The sequence below is a fragment of the Equus przewalskii genome, chromosome 21, assembly GCF_037783145.1.
Source record: "Equus przewalskii isolate Varuska chromosome 21, EquPr2, whole genome shotgun sequence".
In the NCBI taxonomy this organism is placed as follows: Eukaryota; Metazoa; Chordata; class Mammalia; order Perissodactyla; family Equidae; genus Equus; species Equus przewalskii.
The window spans coordinates 16,600,811-16,618,988 of record NC_091851.1 but is presented as its reverse complement, the minus strand read 5'-3'; the positions used below and the strand labels follow the sequence as shown (position 1 = coordinate 16,618,988).

At 45.6% G+C, this 18,178-nt stretch overlaps 1 protein-coding gene and 1 long non-coding RNA gene across 2 annotated transcripts in view; both read left to right on the top strand.

Annotated features, from left to right (window-relative positions):
- The window catches only part of LOC139078169 (uncharacterized), a 39,636-nt gene extending 34,504 nt beyond the window's left edge, over window positions 1-5,132 (top strand). The window contains exon 4 of the long non-coding RNA XR_011530982.1: window positions 4,413-5,132. This is a non-coding gene — a long non-coding RNA (uncharacterized lncRNA). The remainder of the gene's footprint in view (window positions 1-4,412) is intronic.
- A 1,521-nt stretch (window positions 5,133-6,653) lies between these two features.
- Window positions 6,654-17,708, top strand: BMP2 (bone morphogenetic protein 2). The gene is made up of 3 exons (XM_008539269.2): window positions 6,654-6,789; window positions 7,925-8,274; window positions 15,704-17,708. Exons 2-3 carry the CDS (start codon window positions 7,932-7,934, stop codon window positions 16,546-16,548), a joined length of 1,188 nt encoding a protein of 395 aa, XP_008537491.2. The 5' UTR covers window positions 6,654-6,789; window positions 7,925-7,931; the 3' UTR covers window positions 16,549-17,708.
- The last annotated feature ends 470 nt before the right edge of the window (window positions 17,709-18,178 follow it).

The following is an 18,178-nucleotide window of genomic DNA, read 5'->3' as shown; positions in this document are numbered from 1 at the left end:
GTGACGGGATTTTTGCAGTTGTAATTAAGATCCCTAACCAAGTGAATTTTGAGTTAATCAAAAGGGAGATCCTGAGTGGGCCTAATATAATTGGGTGAGTCTTACGGAAGAGGGTCTGGTAGTCAGCAAGATGTTCTCCTGCTGGAGTTGATGAAGGAAGTGATCCAGTGATCATGATGAACGAGTGAGTTCTACAGATGCAAGGAAATGAATTCTGCCAACAACCCCATAAACTTGGAAGAGTACCCTGAGCCTTAAATGAGTCTGCAGCCCTAGCCAACTCCTTTACTTCAGCCTTGCAAGAGCCTGAGTAGAGAACCAGCTAAGCTAGGCATGGATTCTTGACCCACAGAAACTGTGAGATAATAAATGGGCAGTAACCCCTAAGTGGTAATTTGTTACACAGTAATAGATAACTAATACACTTGTCCTTCTAGTCAAATGAGCCCAATGGGAGATATCAACAGATGTCCAGAGAGTAGGCGAAAAGAAAGGTTGAGATATTTGTTCACTCTGCCTGCTCCTTCCCAGCTGACACAGTACCAGCGCTCCCTCCCCCCACACACACTTCTGCCAATGGCTGTCTTCTACAGCCAAGGCTTTCTCAGGGCTCCCGCAACTGTTCCTCCTGTGCCCCTGCAGACCTCAGGCTGTAAAGCCTCCTTGCTTGGCTTCCCAATGTAGGGCCAGGGTACTTCACTATCCCTTGTCATTTTCCCTCCACTCTGCCTACACCTTTGTACAATGTCCCCTTGTTAAACTTTGTTAAATTCTTTGTTAAAGAATGTGCCATCGCTTTCCTGCTGGGACCCTACCTGAAGAATAGACTTACTTCTGGTGTTTACTTATCCCTAACTAAACCCACCTCCAAATCTGAGCTACCCCATGCTCCTCAAAACACAATTCTACATTTTCCCATGTGATGTCTTGGCTTTGGGTTGCTCCTACTGTCTGGAAGTGAGAGACCATTGGCATGTGGTGGTAGTGGTGGTGGTGGGGGTGGGGGGGGGGACCCAAAGGAACAAAAACATAAGTTCTAGAATAGACTACTGACCGTACTACTTTCTTGTGTGACTTTGGGAAAATAGCTCTCTAGCACAGTTTCTTCATCTGTAAAATGGGGGTAAATAACACCCACTGAGCAAGGTTCTTCTGAGGGTTAAATGAAACAGTAAAGACTTTTACTACATGAAAGGTAGTACATGAAACTCAGTAACTAAAGGTGTTAGAGGAAATTCTGCTGCTGCTAATGCTGATGTTCATAAAGATGCCTACTGATCCTATGGAAATTCTACTGACCCTGAGTAGCCCTCTCAAATTCTCTCCCTTTTATGGATTTAGTGAGTTCACATTTCAGAAGTGAGATTGCTCTCCATTAAATCTGCAGGACTTGTTTCTCACTTCTGGTAAAGTTCTCCTCTTGTATGTCTTTATTTACCTGGGAATATGTCACATCTCTTCTGCCAAATTCTAAATGCGTTATATGCAGAGATTATGTATCTTTGTATTTCCTGGGACCTAAGTGACATAGTTCCATGGGCATAATAGCTACTCATTGAATATTTGGAGACTTGATATGTAAAGAGAAATTCTATCATTGACTCTTCACAATCTCATTAATACAAGATCAAAACATTTAAATATCATTGACAAGATATGCAAATATATTGATACGTGATAATGAGATAATATTTAATGGATATCTAAAACTGCTTATTGGAAGACCATAATTATTTTTCAGAAGCATGTGTTCATTTAACTTTCATTTTTGGCATCTACCAAATGCAAAAGAAAATAACATAAAATCGGTCTTCCAAGAACCAATGATCTTAATTTGCATGTGTATTGAATTCAAATTTTGCAACTTTTTTTTGTCTTGAAACATATCTTCTCATTTATTTTTCACAACAGCTCTGTGAGATCGGCTATTCATCTCTACATATCATTCATGAGGGAGGGAGCTGAGTCTATAAGAATTTGTTATTGCCTTAGATCAACCCAAGTGGTGACCTTTCTGACGAGAAATACCCATTGTTTGGCAATGTGATAAAAGCTGTTAGAAAAAAAAAAAAAGAACGGCATACAAAGTCCCATCTCTCAAAATCAGGCCATAGTATTTTAGGCAGAAAGCTGAAAAATAAATTTAAAGGTACACAGAGTAAGTAGCAGTCAGGATTCTGTGTTTGTACAGCATTTTAAAATTCTCCAAGTCCGCACACATTATGCTCTGGACCTTCATCATGCCGTCTGAGGCAGCAGAACATACATGTAACCTGATCGACAGATGAGGCCATGAGATGACTTCTAAATCCAACCAGCCAGCCAAGCCAGAATTGGAGTCTAAGTCATTCAACTATGTGTTGGGCTGTGATCAACATGTTTATGGAATGCCACTGTGTGCATCCTAAAATCTAGTCAATTCGCAAAATTCATTCTCTCTTTATTGTTAAGATGTAGTTAATATTTGCCTAAAATTAATAACCCTGACCTGGCCTGCTAGGGCTAGTTTTACAAATACGTCCCTCCGCCCTGCCCGTCCTTCCTACCACATCTAATCATACATCAAACAGGTACAAGGGTGATTGACTAGGTGCTGCTCTTTTGCTGTGGCTCCTGGTTCCTGCAAAAGAACTTCATCCGTGAAGTAAGCAGAATTAGTCTTGGGTGTCACACTAGTAACAAAGTGATGGATACCCAAAAAGCTAAGAGGTTTCTCAGGGGAGTTGCCACGGGTTTCAGTGGAATGACAATTATAAAGTAGATGGATCAGTTAATGCCCACTGTGACCTTTACAATATGTGAGGATCATCATTTTAATGTTAATTTGCATAATGGTTAACCTACCAGGAACAATGGTGAATGCTAATAGCTGCAGGATGCAATAAAATTAAACATTATCTGGGCTGAACTGCTAAAGGAAAAGTTGCCAAAGTATGACTCTTTAAGCACTTAATTTCATCTCAGGTCGTGTCCACACATAATCAAATGTGGATTTCCGGTATCCCTTGGAAAACTGGCAAGAATTCATTAGAAGGGAACAGCAGCAACCTCCTTTAGATAGAATCCTTACCTGGGACGCTTTGCTCTTTTACGTCACTTGCCTGTCCCCTCTGAGGTAGCTGAATTTGCCATTACCATCACCCCTCCCCTAAACAACCCCCCATCCCCACTCTCGTCACTCCCCACATCTGGCAGAGAGACCAAATTTGATACACCCAAAAAGAATGAATCTCACCTTATGGGTTGAAAAACTTTTAATGAACCTTTGGAAAAAGTAGAGTTGACCATGACTAGCAGTAAGTGATATTTTCAAGGCAAACATACGCTCAGAGTAACAACCCTGCTTTTTGAGTTGCAGGGGGAACGTGGCTATTAGCAAAGAGAATAAAAAGAGGTCATCTCCACTTAAATGTATCATTTTTAATCATTCCTATTGCCTGGAAAGTGGGTAGGTATGGTCTTCCTGTAGTTTGTACCCCAAACCAGTCTTTGGAGTTTGTTTATTTATTTACTTATTTACTTCTGTATTTATTGACTTCTTTCTCCCAAGCGTTTGAACTCATTTCCACCACAAGAGGGCAGCCATCTCTAAAAAACAACTAGAGAGCCTGCATCTTAAGAGAGAAATAGGATCAAAATTTAGGAAGTTTCGCTTGGGAAAGGCAACTGTCTGCCCCTCAGGAATCACGTATCCTACATAAACGAGGTACGGTGATGGGAGACACTAAAATGACATAGAGTGTGCAGAGGAGCCAATAGCCGCTTAGCTTGTTGACTGTCAAAGATTGTTGGATAAACTGACAAGGTTGCCATTTCACAAGTTATGAAGGCCTAAAGCTGCAAGGCATCCTTGATATCAGCCCCAGAGGTTTATTTTCCATGTTTACTTGAAGAGCATCCAACAGCTATCAACTTTCTCCTCTTTAAAGGTTACATACTGATTTTTGTCTTATATAAGTTTTTTCTTAAATCTCACTGATGACAGAAACAATTGTTAACTTCTCAGTTAAACTTGAGAGAGAAGAAAATAGTTTCAAAAGCACAATAAACACTTTTTGACAATGTCTACGAGTAGAATATATTCTAATGCCCGCCAGTTTGGTGTCCAGTGATTCAGAGTGACAATCAACTTCCACAGCGCTTCATTTTCAGTGAATAAAGTAGCATGTTCCTGAATATTTTGCCCCCCGCCCCCAATTTATTTTCCTAGTAGGCAGGCTTCCTCCGAAATACCTTATTTGACCTTTATACTTTCAGAAACAGCAGTGCCTAATTCCCCTCTGTGGGTTGCTAATCCGATTTACGTGAGCGGAACCTAGAATTATTTTAGTTTCCCAACTGAAAAAATAATACACATGTATAATAGATTGTTATGAGCTCCCGATTCAGACTTTTCTCCTTCTGCTTTGCAGGCTGAAGGTTCTGTGCAGGCAAATTTGATTTTGCCGATTTGGCTTTTCCGAAAATCTTCTGCCGGTAGCTTCTGGGATCATTTAGGCAACCTTGTTCTGCTATGCACGGAGGATTCTGGAATCCTAGGAGGAATGGAAAGCCTTGGCCTCAAAACTCATGGCGCAGATTTGGGGACTATTTCAGTTGAGGAAGACAAGTGACTTGACCACGAGTCCTAGAGCTGAGGCTGGGGCCTGGTGGAAGGGGGTGGGGCGGAGAGTGCTGAGGCCTCAAAGCGGAATTGTTGTACGCTTGGCTCACGCCACATTATTTTGCCTTCCCCTGAGCTGCTAATCGCCTGCCTCTGAGCTGGGCGAGATAAATATCACAAGGCATGAAGTGATAGCTACCATAAAAAGAAATAAAACCCCTCACATCCTCTCTTCACGCTGCCGCAGACACACAGTGCACATTGTGCGAGTCATGTGCGGCAGGATGACGTCAATTTCACATATATCGACATATATGTATAGAAATGTGTGCCTTCGTTAGCGTATATTTATATATGGGTATATTTATAGAAACAAACGCGGGTATATTAGTATATTACATAAATATCTGAATATAATAAATACGTGCGTATTTATATAAATATAAATGTATACATATATTTCTCTAAATGTAAGTGCGTATGCATATATTTGCATATGTAATACATATATCTGTGTGTTAGAGTTTAACACCCAGTTTCCAATCTCTAGTTTTCTTTTAATCCTCCTCCCACTCCGGGGAAACACAGAAGTGTCTACCCAAGTCTATGCCAAGATGCCCTGGAACTTGGCTAAGTTCATTTTTTTTTTTCAATCGTCTATGACCGAAAAACTTCAAACTGAAAGTTGAATAACGGGCCGGGTGAGGAAATAAAGGCTCTACCCGGTGTTTGTCTGGGATTTCGCCCCCGGAGTCCCAGCGAGGGTCTGGCGCTCCAGTTTTCCTCCCCTTGGAGTGCAGGGGTTGGAGGCGCGAGCGCCCCCAACGGCGGCCGCGCGTCCCCGCCCTCGGCCCCACCCCGCCGCGGCTGCCCCGGCGCTCGGTCCACACCCCTGCGCGCCGCTCCCGCCCGCTCGGGGATCCCCGGCAAGCCGCGCCGCCGAGGGGGAGGTGTTCTGCCTGCCGGGAGGGAGACGGCAGGCGGCGTCCCCTTTAAAAGCCGCGAGCGCCGCGCCACGGCGCCGCCGCCGCCGCCGGAGTCCTCGCCCCGCCGCGCCGCTGCGCCCGGCTCGCGCTGCGCCCGCCGCTCCGCTTCCCACACCCGCTGGGGATTGGCCGCCGCCGGACATCAGCCGCCGCAGCGACCCCGGGGCGAGCGCCTCGCGGATTACGGGGGCTCCGAGGCACCCGCGCGCCGCACACCCCGCGCGGGCTGGAGCGCCCCGCCGTGCGCGCCGCTGCGCCGTGGCCTCGGCTGCCCGGGCCGCGCCAGAGCCGAGGACCGGCGCGCAGAGCGACGGGGAGCCGGGAGCCGAGCGCGAGCGCCGCGATGCCGATGCCCTCCCGCCGGAGCTCGGGGGCCTGGGACGCGCCGGCCGAGGTGTGATCGGACTCCAGACTGGCCACAAAGGGCACCGCAGCTTGGCCTGGGGGCTAGGCGAGCGAGGGGAGAGCGCGGCCACCCGCCTCGGCGGCCTGGGACTCAGCTCGACTCGCCGGAGAATGCGCCCGAGGACGCCGGAGCGCCGGAGCCGCGGTGGTTTCAACTGGCTAGCGCTAATGGGGGCGCGCTGGAGGAAGGCAGAGTGATGCGGGGGGGCGGCTCGCCCGGCACCGAGATCGCCGCTGCGCCCTTCCCCGGACCCAGCGTCGCCCAGGATGGCAGCCCCGAGCCATGGGCCGCGGCGGAGCTAGCGCGGAGCGCCCGACCCTCGCCCCCCGAGTCCCGGAGCCGGCCCCGCGCCGGGCCCCGCGTCCCGCGGGCGCTGGTTCCTAAGGACGACGAGCACAGCAGCTTTTCCTTTCTCCCTTCCCTTCCCTGCCCCGCACTCCTCCCCCTGCTCGCTGTTGTTGTGTGTCAGCACTTGGCTGGAGACTTCTTGAACTTGCAGGGAGAATAACTTGCGCTCCCCACTTTGCGCCGGTGCCGTCGCCCCAGCGGCCGCAGCCTCGCCGCCTCCGAAGCCCGCCGCCCCTCCACTCCGCGGCTGGGCCCGGCCCCGAGACGCCGTTCCCGGCGTGAAGAGAGGCACTGCCCGGCCTGCCGCCGGGAGGAGGAGGAGGAGGAGGCGAGGGAAGGGAACCGGTCCCTGCGCCAGCACCTTCGGCCAGAGCTTTTTCCATGTGGAGGCTCTCTCAATGGACGTGTCCCCGCGTGCTTCTTAGACGGGCTGCGGTCTCCTAAAGGTAGAGGACGTGGGCCCCGGGCTGGGCTGAGGGGTGGTGGCGGGGCCCGGACGGCCGCGGCGGCTGAGCCCCTCCCGGGGCCCGGCCTGGCCGGACGTAAACAGACCCCGCATCGGGTCCACGTGCAGCCGAGCCCCTGCGGGGATGCCCCAGTCCTACCGCCCCCGGCGACCCGTCAGCCTCGCCCTCCCGGCTCGCGCTCTTCCGCCCCCCTCCCTCCCCTCTTTTCGGCATTTTATTAGGGCTGTTAACACTTAGATGATTAAAAAAAAAGGTCAAATCCCTTCCAGAGGGTGGCCCCTGGATTTTACCCGTTAGCTGCCAACCTGTACGCCCTGCCATGGCGATGCGATCCTTTCTCCATTCGGTTTTCTCCGTGAGACCTGCTCTCTACTCAGCGCCACGTCCCATTTGGGAAAATACTGGAAGTTTGTTTCCAGGAATGTGAGGGGGGCAGTACTTCAGTGCCACCTTGTTACTGACACGTGAATTAATAGTTATTAGCCATTTACGTAATCCCAGGAAGATACATGTGTATCTTGACTTCATTAGGAGGGGTTGGGGGATGGAGTGGCCCGTCCTGACACCCCTGAAGTTAGAGGCGTGGGCCACAAGTTGCAAGTGGCTTCGGAAGTTGTGGCCTTGAGTTTCCTGGGTCTGGAAGTTATAGACTGTGTGTATCAGGAAGTTCTATACGGTGCCTCTGAGGAAGTCACATGCACCATTCGTGCGTCTTTCTATGCAAGCGAGAGCTGGGCAGTGTGTGTCTGGGTTTGTTTAGAGGACGGTGGGGTGTCAGACCAAGCGGTGGTTTCCTCAGGTTCCCTTAACTGGCTGTCGGCGCGAGTGTCACAGAAAAAAAGGTGACAGCCATTGACGCTGGTGCGCTGGTGGGGGTGGGGGTGGGGTGTGTGCAAATCACGTCAGACGGATTGAGAGTGGGATGGAAAGGGGAAGCCTTCTGGTTCAGAAACGTTCGGGCTTCAGCTCCTCCGAAGTAGCCTCGCAACTGTTGCAAGCCAGGTGGGAACCCTGGAGGAGGAAGCAAGCGGACCGAGCGGGAGCCGGGGCCGCGGGGGCGGAAGGGGGAGGGCTGGGCGGGGAGCTCGGTGACTCACGTCGGCCCTGTCCGCAGGTCGACCATGGTGGCCGGGACCCACTGTCTTCTAGCGTTGCTGCTTCCCCAGGTCCTCCTGGGCGGCGCGGCCGGCCTCATACCCGAGCTGGGCCGGAGGAAGTTCGCGGCGTCGACGGGCCGCTCCTCGTCGCAGCCCTCGGACGACGTCCTGAGCGAGTTCGAGTTGCGGCTGCTCAGCATGTTCGGCCTGAAGCAGAGACCCACCCCCAGCAGGGACGCCGTGGTGCCCCCCTACATGCTGGACCTGTACCGCAGGCACTCGGGCCAGCCGGATGCGCCCTCCCCGGACCACCGGCTGGAGAGGGCGGCCAGCCTCGCCAACACGGTGCGCAGCTTCCACCACGAAGGTGAGGCGAGGGGCAGGGAGGGGGGCGGAGACGGGGCGGGGAGGCAGCCCGTGGAGCGCCCGCCTGGGCGGACGGCAGGCATCCCTGGAAGGGCAGCCTGGCCAGGGCGCCAGAGACATTTCCATGCTTGCCTCTGGAAGAACCTTTTGGAACCTGGCTTTCACGCGCTGCCTGTGTGGCGGGGGAGCCAGGGATTCCCCTTTGGTAAATCCTCACCCTTTTCCTGGCTTGCAGCCAGAAGAGCGACTCCTCCTCCAGGAATTGGAGAGAAATCAAGTGATGGGGAAGATGAGGGCGAAAGGCTTGCCCCTAGTCAGCTAACCGTGCAAGAATTCCACAGGGGAAGAAGAGAAGGAGGGGGCGATTGGGATCTCTTGAAGTCTGTTTGGAAACCTTCACTCTATAAATCTGCTGCTCCTGCTTCGGCTGGGCTTTCAGACTAGACAGAGTCAAGGGCAGAATTTTCAGAGATAGTATTGAAAAATCAAAGCCCAGGGCCCCAAAGTCTTTCTAATTTACAGTTGATCTGGGCCTGGTTGGGAAGATTTTGAATCCCTATCTAATCCCCGTGGGAGATCAATTCCACAATCAATCTTACTGTTTCCACAATGACTTTCTTGTCTTGTGCTTAAATCTGAGATGAACTCCCCAGTAGAGACAAGGCAAGCCTTCAGATAAAAGCTTTTGCAGCAGCTGCCTGTTTTCCTTCATGTGCATTGTGGACCTTTTTTTTCTTTTATGATACTGGATGTGGTTTTTCTAAGGTAGGATATTTCTGCTTGTTTCATCAGAAAGGCATTTAGTGGATTTGAAATGTCTTAGAGCAGCTATTGAAATCTGTTGTACCCAAGTTGTTAGAGCAATTAGTTAAAAACATGTTCCATCTCAATTCTTTTTCTATACTTTTATATGCCCCTTTGGCTTAATACATTATAAATAAGAGCACAGGTTTCCTTCAAGTTCTAGAGAAGGGCACAGAGCTGTATATCACAGGGCAACCACTGGTAGGATATTGGGGAGATGGGAGTGAGGTTCCCTTTCTGTTGCCTTGCCCTGATGAGCTGGTAAATTTCAAGTGGAAATCTGCGCTCTGATATACACAAATCAGAAATGTCACAGCCACACATTTTCTCCCAGTGTGTAAGATGACCTAGCCTTGTGAGAACAGCACTTGATAGTGAGAGGTAGTCCCAAAGGCAGGTCACATAACAAAAGGTATTTCTTCATCAAGGAAGCCATACATTATGAAGGGGACACAGAACTGATAATCAATAAATTCTCCAGCACATTTCTAAGTGAGGTGCTCTCTGCTGGGAGAGTCAGATTTGAAAGGCAGTAAGATCTCATTTTACTCCTTTAGGCCTCATCGAGGGAAAGCAGAAGTTGTCATATGTAGAGAACTTTTCGTCGTGTACATCCTGTCAGCGTAGCGCTGGGATGATTTGAGACCTAGCTCGTCGTTCCCAGCTCATGCTGATGAGAATAGTTTTTCTGGAGAGAAAAGTAACAGGAATGGCTGTGTTAGCCACCTTTCCTGGAAATTTAGCATGGAAACCATTCTTAACTTTATTTTTAAGGCCAGGAAGCTACTGTGTGTCTCTGATAACTTAAAGGGAAGAACTTTTAAGTCATTTGACACCTACAACATTCAGCTGCGTGAGGACTCCTTCCGTGGAGTCTGCACGTTTCTTCCTCTAGAAGTGGCTTGATCAAAACTGAACAGGCTGCGAATTATTTGAGTGTCTTATTTTAACTTAAATAGCATGCTTGAATTTGTAAGTCAGAATTTATATCTTTAAAAGTGTAAATGTTATGTGCAAAATAGTACAGAAGTTTCCAGCTTCCTTAAAATCAACTTGCGGTAACTTCAGGTCTTAATGCAATTAGATGATAGAGAAAAGCTATGTAATTTTTGCCCCAAATTTCAACAAATCCATTTCTTTTCTTGTTATGACTGTGTATCATCATTAGGTCACATATTACACTTTTTGAAGACCATTTCTTCTTTTGTGTAAGGCAGGATTTGGTTTTTATAAATATCTATGTGGCATGCATGGCACTAAAAATCTTTTAGTAAACCATGTGACTAAGCTGCTGGCTTAAGAGCAGAATTTGGTTCCTACAGCATTAACGGGCATTTATTTGCTAAAGGACCACAAGACCTCATTATAAGAAATACCTGTTGGTTTTATTGGTGGGTAGGTTCTGGATGGTTTGGTGAAATTATGAGACAAGAGACATCATGATGGAGTTCTTTCAACCCATGTGTGAAGATAATGTGACCACCTGGTAGGCGATCTGAGACAAAATTAGCAGTTGTCATTTCTCTTGTGAAACTGTCTTCTTTCTACAATGGCTTTCATCTGCCAGAGTCCGAGTGCTGTGAAAATTTTCTTTTTTCAGTCATTAAAAAGTACTTCAGCCACATAGGTCCTTGAAAACTGCCACTGAGCATAGAAAAATCACTTCTCCGACTGGAAAGAGTGTTTTGTGCTTTCCCTTAGTTAAAAACACATTGAAATTGGTTGACTTCATCAGCCCTGCAAAAAAGTCTTTATGCTTTCCTGTCAGATCGGAATATAGAAGGATCACGTGCTTGCTCTCCAGGCTCTTAAGGACACAGTCTTCTTTTTGCATGAAATAACTGAATTATTTGCCTCTATGACTAAAGCTTTGAAATGGAGATTAACCCTGTTCCCACCAATGTAATTATCGTGAAAATATCCACATAATAGGAAAGTTCAAGAAACAACCATTGCCCCGTGAAGGAGAACTTGTATCACAAATTCCCAGTGCAGCCAAAGCGTTTGGACACATGCACCCCCAAAACCAGTACCTACCTGGTGTGTTTCCCTGGCATTCCCCTACATTTGAGAGTGATTATGAAGGGCCCCATTAAATAGAGCAGCCTGCTATTTGGAAATGCTCATAGAGATTGTGGCTTTGGTGCCCAATGATGGTTCATGCACTAACATTTTCTGTTCTGCCTCTTTTTGCGTGGTTCCTCTGCATTCTCTCTTGATCCCTTCTCATTGAGCTGTTTTGTCTCTTTTTTTAAACTTGCCCTTTGTGTATTTCACTAAGTACTCAGAAGACAATAAGAGAGCATGCCCTCATTCCAAGGCACTGGGGCCAAGGGTGGGCAGAGACAAATCGGGGGTAGTGATGATGACCATCCTCTTCCCTTTAGCTGCCATCTCCTTTATTGTCTTTAAAGAACAAAAACAGAACGGATTCCTTTTAACCTTTCGTATTTTGTCTTTTTTCTCCTTGATGTATCAATTCTATAACCATTATTTTGTATTCTAGAAAATACTGTTCATTATTCTAAGTCACTTTCATTTCATTTTATTTCAGGGCAGTGATTTCCAACCTTAGTGATTTTCTAGAACAACCCCCCTTGAGGTTGTTTCGTTAGTGGACCTTTTTTTGCCCAGAGTGTGGCAAAATTCTCAAAACATAGAAATAACTCACTTTTTTGCCAAAAATTGCCGTAATGTAGGACAGAAATGCAGCCACAAAATATCAGTGGTTCCAAACAAGATCTACGTGTCCCAGCGGGCCCTGCCACTCTGCTCTCCTGCTCTTGTAGTTTTGTCTGCTCTCCACCAAATTTGAGTAGTATATTTCCGTCCCTTTAGTTGGGGAAGAACTCACCCTATGAGTATCGTTGTATTAAACATCGATGTGTCCCTCATGGTTTTGACTTGTTTGAGTTTTTGACTCCTCCTGTATGTTATGTAGTGCCGTCTAGTGGCCAGAAACTTGGGAACTGCAGTAGACTCTAGTTCATAGTTCTGCTCTTCATTTCCCAGCTCTGTGACCTTAGGAAAGTCACATAACCTGTCTGAGCTCCAACTGTCATTTACAAAGCGGAGATGATAACAGTTCCTTCCTCTTAATCAATTTGTTCTGAGATAATTTATATAAAGCTGTCAGTGCCAGATGTGGCACAAAAAGGTGTTCGGCACACTAGCTGTCATGATCACGATGACTTCCTTCTTTTGTGTTGCGTTCTCCCCTCGTCTAGGGAAGGGTTGGACCTGGGCTGGCTGAAGGAAGTCAGTGTCATCTTTTGGATAATTTTGATATAGATGAATAATTGACAAGATGTAGATGATTAAGTTAGAACTTGACTTTGGGAGGAGAGGTCAAATGTCATTGTTGCCTTGTTTTTCTTAACTACCCCACATTTTTGCATCCATGCCTACCTTTGTTTGGCTGAGAACTTTGGGGTTCAGGAACTCAGTTCTAAAATAGGCTGGACTCCTCAAATCCATTGTCAGGTTCAAATTATTCAACAAGGGTTATTTATAGAGAATAGACAACTGTGTAAACCTCCAGAAAAGCATCCATTACCTACTTAGGTAGATGCTCTGTATTATCAGAATCCCCAGGCTTGCTGTGATAATTTGCAGAAGGTTTTTCTTTAATTTACTTTATATCAAATAGACTTTGTTTCTTCTACCCTCAAGAAAAGATTCACGCTGCCTCCTTGGAGATCAAAGGGAAAGATGGCCGTCTAACCTCGGGCGGTTGTTTTCCTGGGTTTGGGGCTTTCTGTGAACTTCTGACTTCCCTCTGTGACCTGAGTCTGCAGTCAGGGGTGCCATTGGTCATGGAGGCCCTTGTCTTAAGGAGGGATAAGGATCCTTCAAGGAACAGGTTGACTGAGATGCAGCTGGAAAGTTGGAGAAAGGTCTTCCCGTTACTTGTTATTATTTAATGTGCAATTTTCCTCCTTCTCTAAGGTTGCTAAATGATTATCCTTTCAGCTACTTCCATTAAGATTTTGAAGCCCATGCAATTGCTGTTTTTATGGGTCAAATCTGGTTGAACGGTGGCAATTTTATATGATTCAATATCATCTTCATACTTATCTTTTGGAGGGTTATTGTTCTATTTTATGCCTCTTTTATACCCATTTTCTTTGCTTCATTTACCTGTCTCCCATCCTTCCTTGGAGACTGTCCCTTCATTGTCATCCTCTGGCTGTCTGTGTGTGTCCCTGTGTCTGTGTGTTTATAATTTCTTTTTCTTATTTATGGATTTGAGTTCAGGGTTTTTGTTGCCATTGTGATTTCTCTGGGCACCTTCATTAGTATAGCTGTTCAGCGAATGCTCTGGATAATTTTCCTAACCTTCCCCTTCTTTAAAAGAGAAGAGAGTGTTCTTAGGTGTGCTGGTATCAGAGAAGTCAGTCGCTCAGGCCCAGGTCTGGCTTTGTGTCATTGAGTCTGGGAGATGCTGCTGATTTTTACCTCGCTCCTTTTTGTCCTGGTAGCTGTTGGCTTCTCTGCTGAAAGAATGCCTTTGGTGGAAACATCAGAGGGCTCCTGAATTGCAGGGAGAAGAGGAAAGAAGGAGCTAAATACAATCCTTGCTGCTTGCTGGAGCCAGTGAGGGGCCTGGTTCCACTGGTGGGAGGGTTATTTTAAAAATAGTGCCTCAGCTGAAGTACCTTAGCTTACAGTGAAGTTTAGAATGTGGATGACTCCCGAAAGGTGTCCCCAACAGGTGTGGATTAGCAGGCACGAGGGGACCATGGAGGGCACACTTTTTGGCCCGAGAGTCTTGATATCCAAGTAGATGAGCTTTAGATCTCTTCTGCGTCCCCGGCTGCCCGCCCATGGCCTCAACTCTCATTCCTTGGCCAGCGCTAATGGGTCTTCTACTCATTTTTAAGTCATTTGACAAAAAAGCACTTTAAAATATGCTCCTGGCAATCTATACTTGAATATGCAAAGCATCCTTTAAAACCTTTACACTCCAAGGGCAGTCCCCCAGCTCCCAGCATCGCCTCACCGGGGGAGCTTGCTAAAAATTCTGACTCTCCGGCCCCACTCCAGACCCACTGAATCAGAATCTGCATTTGCAGATTTAAGGTGTTCTGGGTGTTTTGTGTGGAGGTTAAAGTTTGAGAAGCATCACCTTAAAGCATCACTCTATAATTTGGTTTAAAGTGCCCTGGTTGAACTCGGTGCTTCCACGAAGCTTACAATGATGACTGCGGCTTTGATGATGAAGGTTTACACAGGTGGAAGCGTCGACGGAGTGATCTGAGGTGATTCTCCTCTGCTGAGGCGTCTCATACTGTGAACAAAGTATAGCTGTTTGATTTAGAGGAAATACAATCATAAAATTAACGAAAATATGGTTTCCCCTTTTGGTGAGGAGGTGGAACTGTGGCCAAATAGATTTTGTTAGCACTTAGGTTAGATCCTGAATGAAGCAGGTAAATTTTTTGGAGAGGAAAAGGACAGGATGTGGTAAAGCTAGAAGAAAATAAACCCCCGAATCTCAAATCCTAGTGCTGTTTTCCATCGATTTAATAATGCGTGTACCTTTAATGATTTGCAGACTACAGCATTCAAGGTGCTATGTCATGTTTTCGTTTGCTTGGGAAGCAGGACTCCTTAAAATTGAAATTAAGGAATCTTCAGTCAGAAGGAACTTTTATGCGCAGCCCACTTCAATGACTGTTTTGAAATAATGATAATAGGTATAGAATGATGAGATTATCCCTTACATCATGAATATCATAACAGTATTTTTGTAGATTTTTACAAAAATTGTTTTTTGGTTTTGAATCTGTTTTGCAGCCTATTATTGGATAGTTGTATATTTTTTTAAAAAATATAAAGGAATTACAAACAGAAGAGAGTCATTTTTTTTTCTCCCAAAAGCATCTAAAATGAGATTTTGATTTTTGAGGTCATAAGGAGGTGAGAGAACAGGCAAAATTTGGAAGTTATTTCTTTTGAAATTGTCTCGCCTTAATTACTGCAGTGTCCTAGGACCACTCTTACGTTCCCAAAGAAGCACATCCCTGTAAATGCCTTTGTCTCTGGACCTTTGAGTAAAATAGTAGGGTGTGCTTTGCAAAATGTCATCGTTGATGTTGAGTTTCGGAGTCTTTAATTAGGAACCTGAAATCTGTATATCGAGATTTGTAAATCATCTAAATTGCAGAGTAATGTTTTAGAATACCGCTTAAGGGATTGACATTAAAGCCTTTTTCTTTTTAAGAAATGCAATAATTTCCTCAAATCCTCACTCATTAGACCTCTACTAACTATAGTGCTGACTTTTTTTTCTTTTGCCCTAAAGTCTGTGAATTCCAAAGAAGTGCTTCACCATTTCCCCCATTATTACAGCCACCTGGTTGCACTGTACATGGATTGGATTGGAAACATAACAATAAACTGTGAAATTTTGTTTCATGTTGCATGTTCCCATAAACGTACAGAAAGGAGAGAATCCTTTTTTTATCTAAAGGGGAAAGTTTTATTTTCTAGTTGCAGATTTTAACATGGGTGAAGTCAAACCCTGAAGTGAGGTTTCCAAATTCTAATATGTAATCAGATTGTCTTTACTGATCTCACTGAATGATTTTCCTTCTTTTTTCCACCTTTTTATATCAAATTAGAATCTTTGGAAGAACTGCCAGAAATGAGTGGAAAAACAACCCGGCGATTCTTCTTTAATTTGACTTCTATCCCCACTGAGGAGTTTATCACCTCAGCAGAACTTCAGGTTTTTCGGGAACAGATGCAAGACCCTTGGGAAAACAATAGCAATTTCCATCACCGAATTAATATTTATGAAATTATAAAACCTGCAACAGCCAACTCGAAGTTCCCGGTGACCAGACTTTTGGACACCAGGCTGGTGAACCAGAACGCAAGCAGGTGGGAGAGATTTGACGTCACCCCTGCTGTGATGAGGTGGACTGCCCAGGGCCTCGCCAACCATGGATTTGTGGTAGAAGTGGCCCACTTAGAGGAGAACCGAGGTGCCTCCAAGAGACACGTTAGGATTAGCAGGTCTTTGCACCAAGATGAGCATAGCTGGTCACAAATAAGGCCATTGCTGGTAACTTTTGGCCACGATGGGAAAGGACATCCTCTCCACAAACGAGAGAAGCGTCAAGCAAAGCATAAACAGCGGAAACGCCTTAAATCCAGCTGTAAGAGACACCCTTTGTACGTGGACTTCAGTGACGTGGGGTGGAATGACTGGATCGTAGCCCCCCCGGGCTATCATGCCTTTTACTGCCATGGGGAGTGTCCTTTTCCCCTGGCCGATCACCTGAACTCCACTAACCACGCCATTGTTCAGACGTTGGTCAACTCAGTTAACTCTAAGATTCCCAAGGCGTGCTGTGTCCCAACAGAGCTCAGCGCCATCTCCATGCTGTACCTTGACGAAAATGAAAAGGTCGTACTAAAGAACTATCAGGACATGGTTGTGGAGGGTTGTGGGTGTCGTTAGCACAGCAAAATAAAATAAATATATATATATATATTTTAGAAAAAAGCAAAAAAAAAGCAAAACCAAGTTGACACTTTAATATTTCCCAATGAAGACTTTATTTATGGAATGGAATGGAGAAAAAAAAAAACACAGCTATTTTGAAAATATATTTATATCTACGAAAAGAAGTTGGGAAAACAAATATTTTAATCAGAGAATTATTCCTTAAAGATTTTAAAATGTATTTAGTTGTACATTTTATATGGGTTCAACCCCAGCACATGAAGTATAATGGTCAGATTTATTTTGTATTTATTTACTATTATAACCACTTTTTAGGAAAAATAGCTAATTTGTATTTATATGTAATCAAAAGAAGTATTGGGTTTGTACATAATTTTCCAAAAATTGTAGTTGTTTTTCAGTTGTGTGTATTTAAGATGAAAAGTCTACATGGAAGGTTACTCTGGCAAAGTGCTTAGCACATTTGCTTTTTTGCAGTGCTACTGTTAAGGTCACAAGTTCAAGTCCAGAAAAAAAAAAGTGGATAATCCACTCTGCTGACTTTCAAGATTATTATATTATTCAATTCTCAGGAATGCTGCGGAGTGGTTGTCCAGTCCATGAGAACTTACGTCCTTGTTAGGCGGAATATTTGGGTAAGAACCAGCCATTGCTAATCTAACATAGAAACCCTCTCCCCACGCCTTAATTTGCAGAAAGAATCAAGCAGGACCAATAGAAATAATTCGGCAAATGACGAACCTGCAGGAAAGTGAATGATGGTTTGTTCTTCTTTCCTCAACTCTAGTGATCCCTTCAAAGGGGCTGGTCTGGCCAAAGTATTAAATAAAACATAAGATTTCTTCATTATTGATATCGTGGTCATGTATATTTAAAACTGATATCTAGTGGCCCTCATGGAGGGTTGGAAATTGATTTGGATTTAACTTTTACCTCATCTGGGAGCTCTTTATGCTCAGAAGGACCTAATTTTCTAACTTTGCCCAACACATAGCGAAATTGTGCCCATCATGTTTTCCGCCCACCCCCTGTTCTCTGTTCGATCGGCTTGCTTTTCTTTCCAAGGTTGTGTGTTTGAACACATTTCTCCAAATGTTAAACCTATTTCAGATAATAAATATCAAAGCTCTGGCATTTCATTCTATAAAATCCAACCTATAAGAGAAAATGGTGCGTTTGTACAGCGTTCACAATGATCACCTTGTGTTTGCATTTTTGCTTCTGAAGTTATTTCGGAGGGAGGTGGGGAAAAGGCAAGGAGTGGTTGGAAATTTGCAAGCAAGTCCTTTGGTAATTCATATTTGCACCAAAGGAATTACCAGTGATTTAGCATTTCACATGAGCCTCTTTGGGGCAGAAAGATTTAAGAGAAACCAAAGCTACAAAACAAGCAAAACCTGGGGAACTCAAAGTTTCAGAGATGATATCCCATGCAACAGAGGCGACGGTGCCAAAAAATTAGAAAGGGAGAGTGTCTGAGATCAGCCTCTACAAGGACATCTGCCAGTTGGACTGACGCCCAAGCACAATGAAGTCAAATTAGGCAGCTCAGAACGAATGCTTACCAGTGGCATGGCTCCTGGGCTCTGGGCTGAAATCAGACCCAAAGAAGAGTTCAGTAGGT

Excerpts from the sequence above, each read along its gene's own strand:
- BMP2 (XM_008539269.2), top strand. The coding sequence starts at position 7,932 with ATGGTGGCCGGGACCCACTGTCTTCTAGCGTTGCTGCTTCCCCAGGTC. Across the intron at positions 8,275-15,703 it reads GCGCAGCTTCCACCACGAAG|AATCTTTGGAAGAACTGCCA; the intron begins GTGAGGCGAGGG and ends ATATCAAATTAG.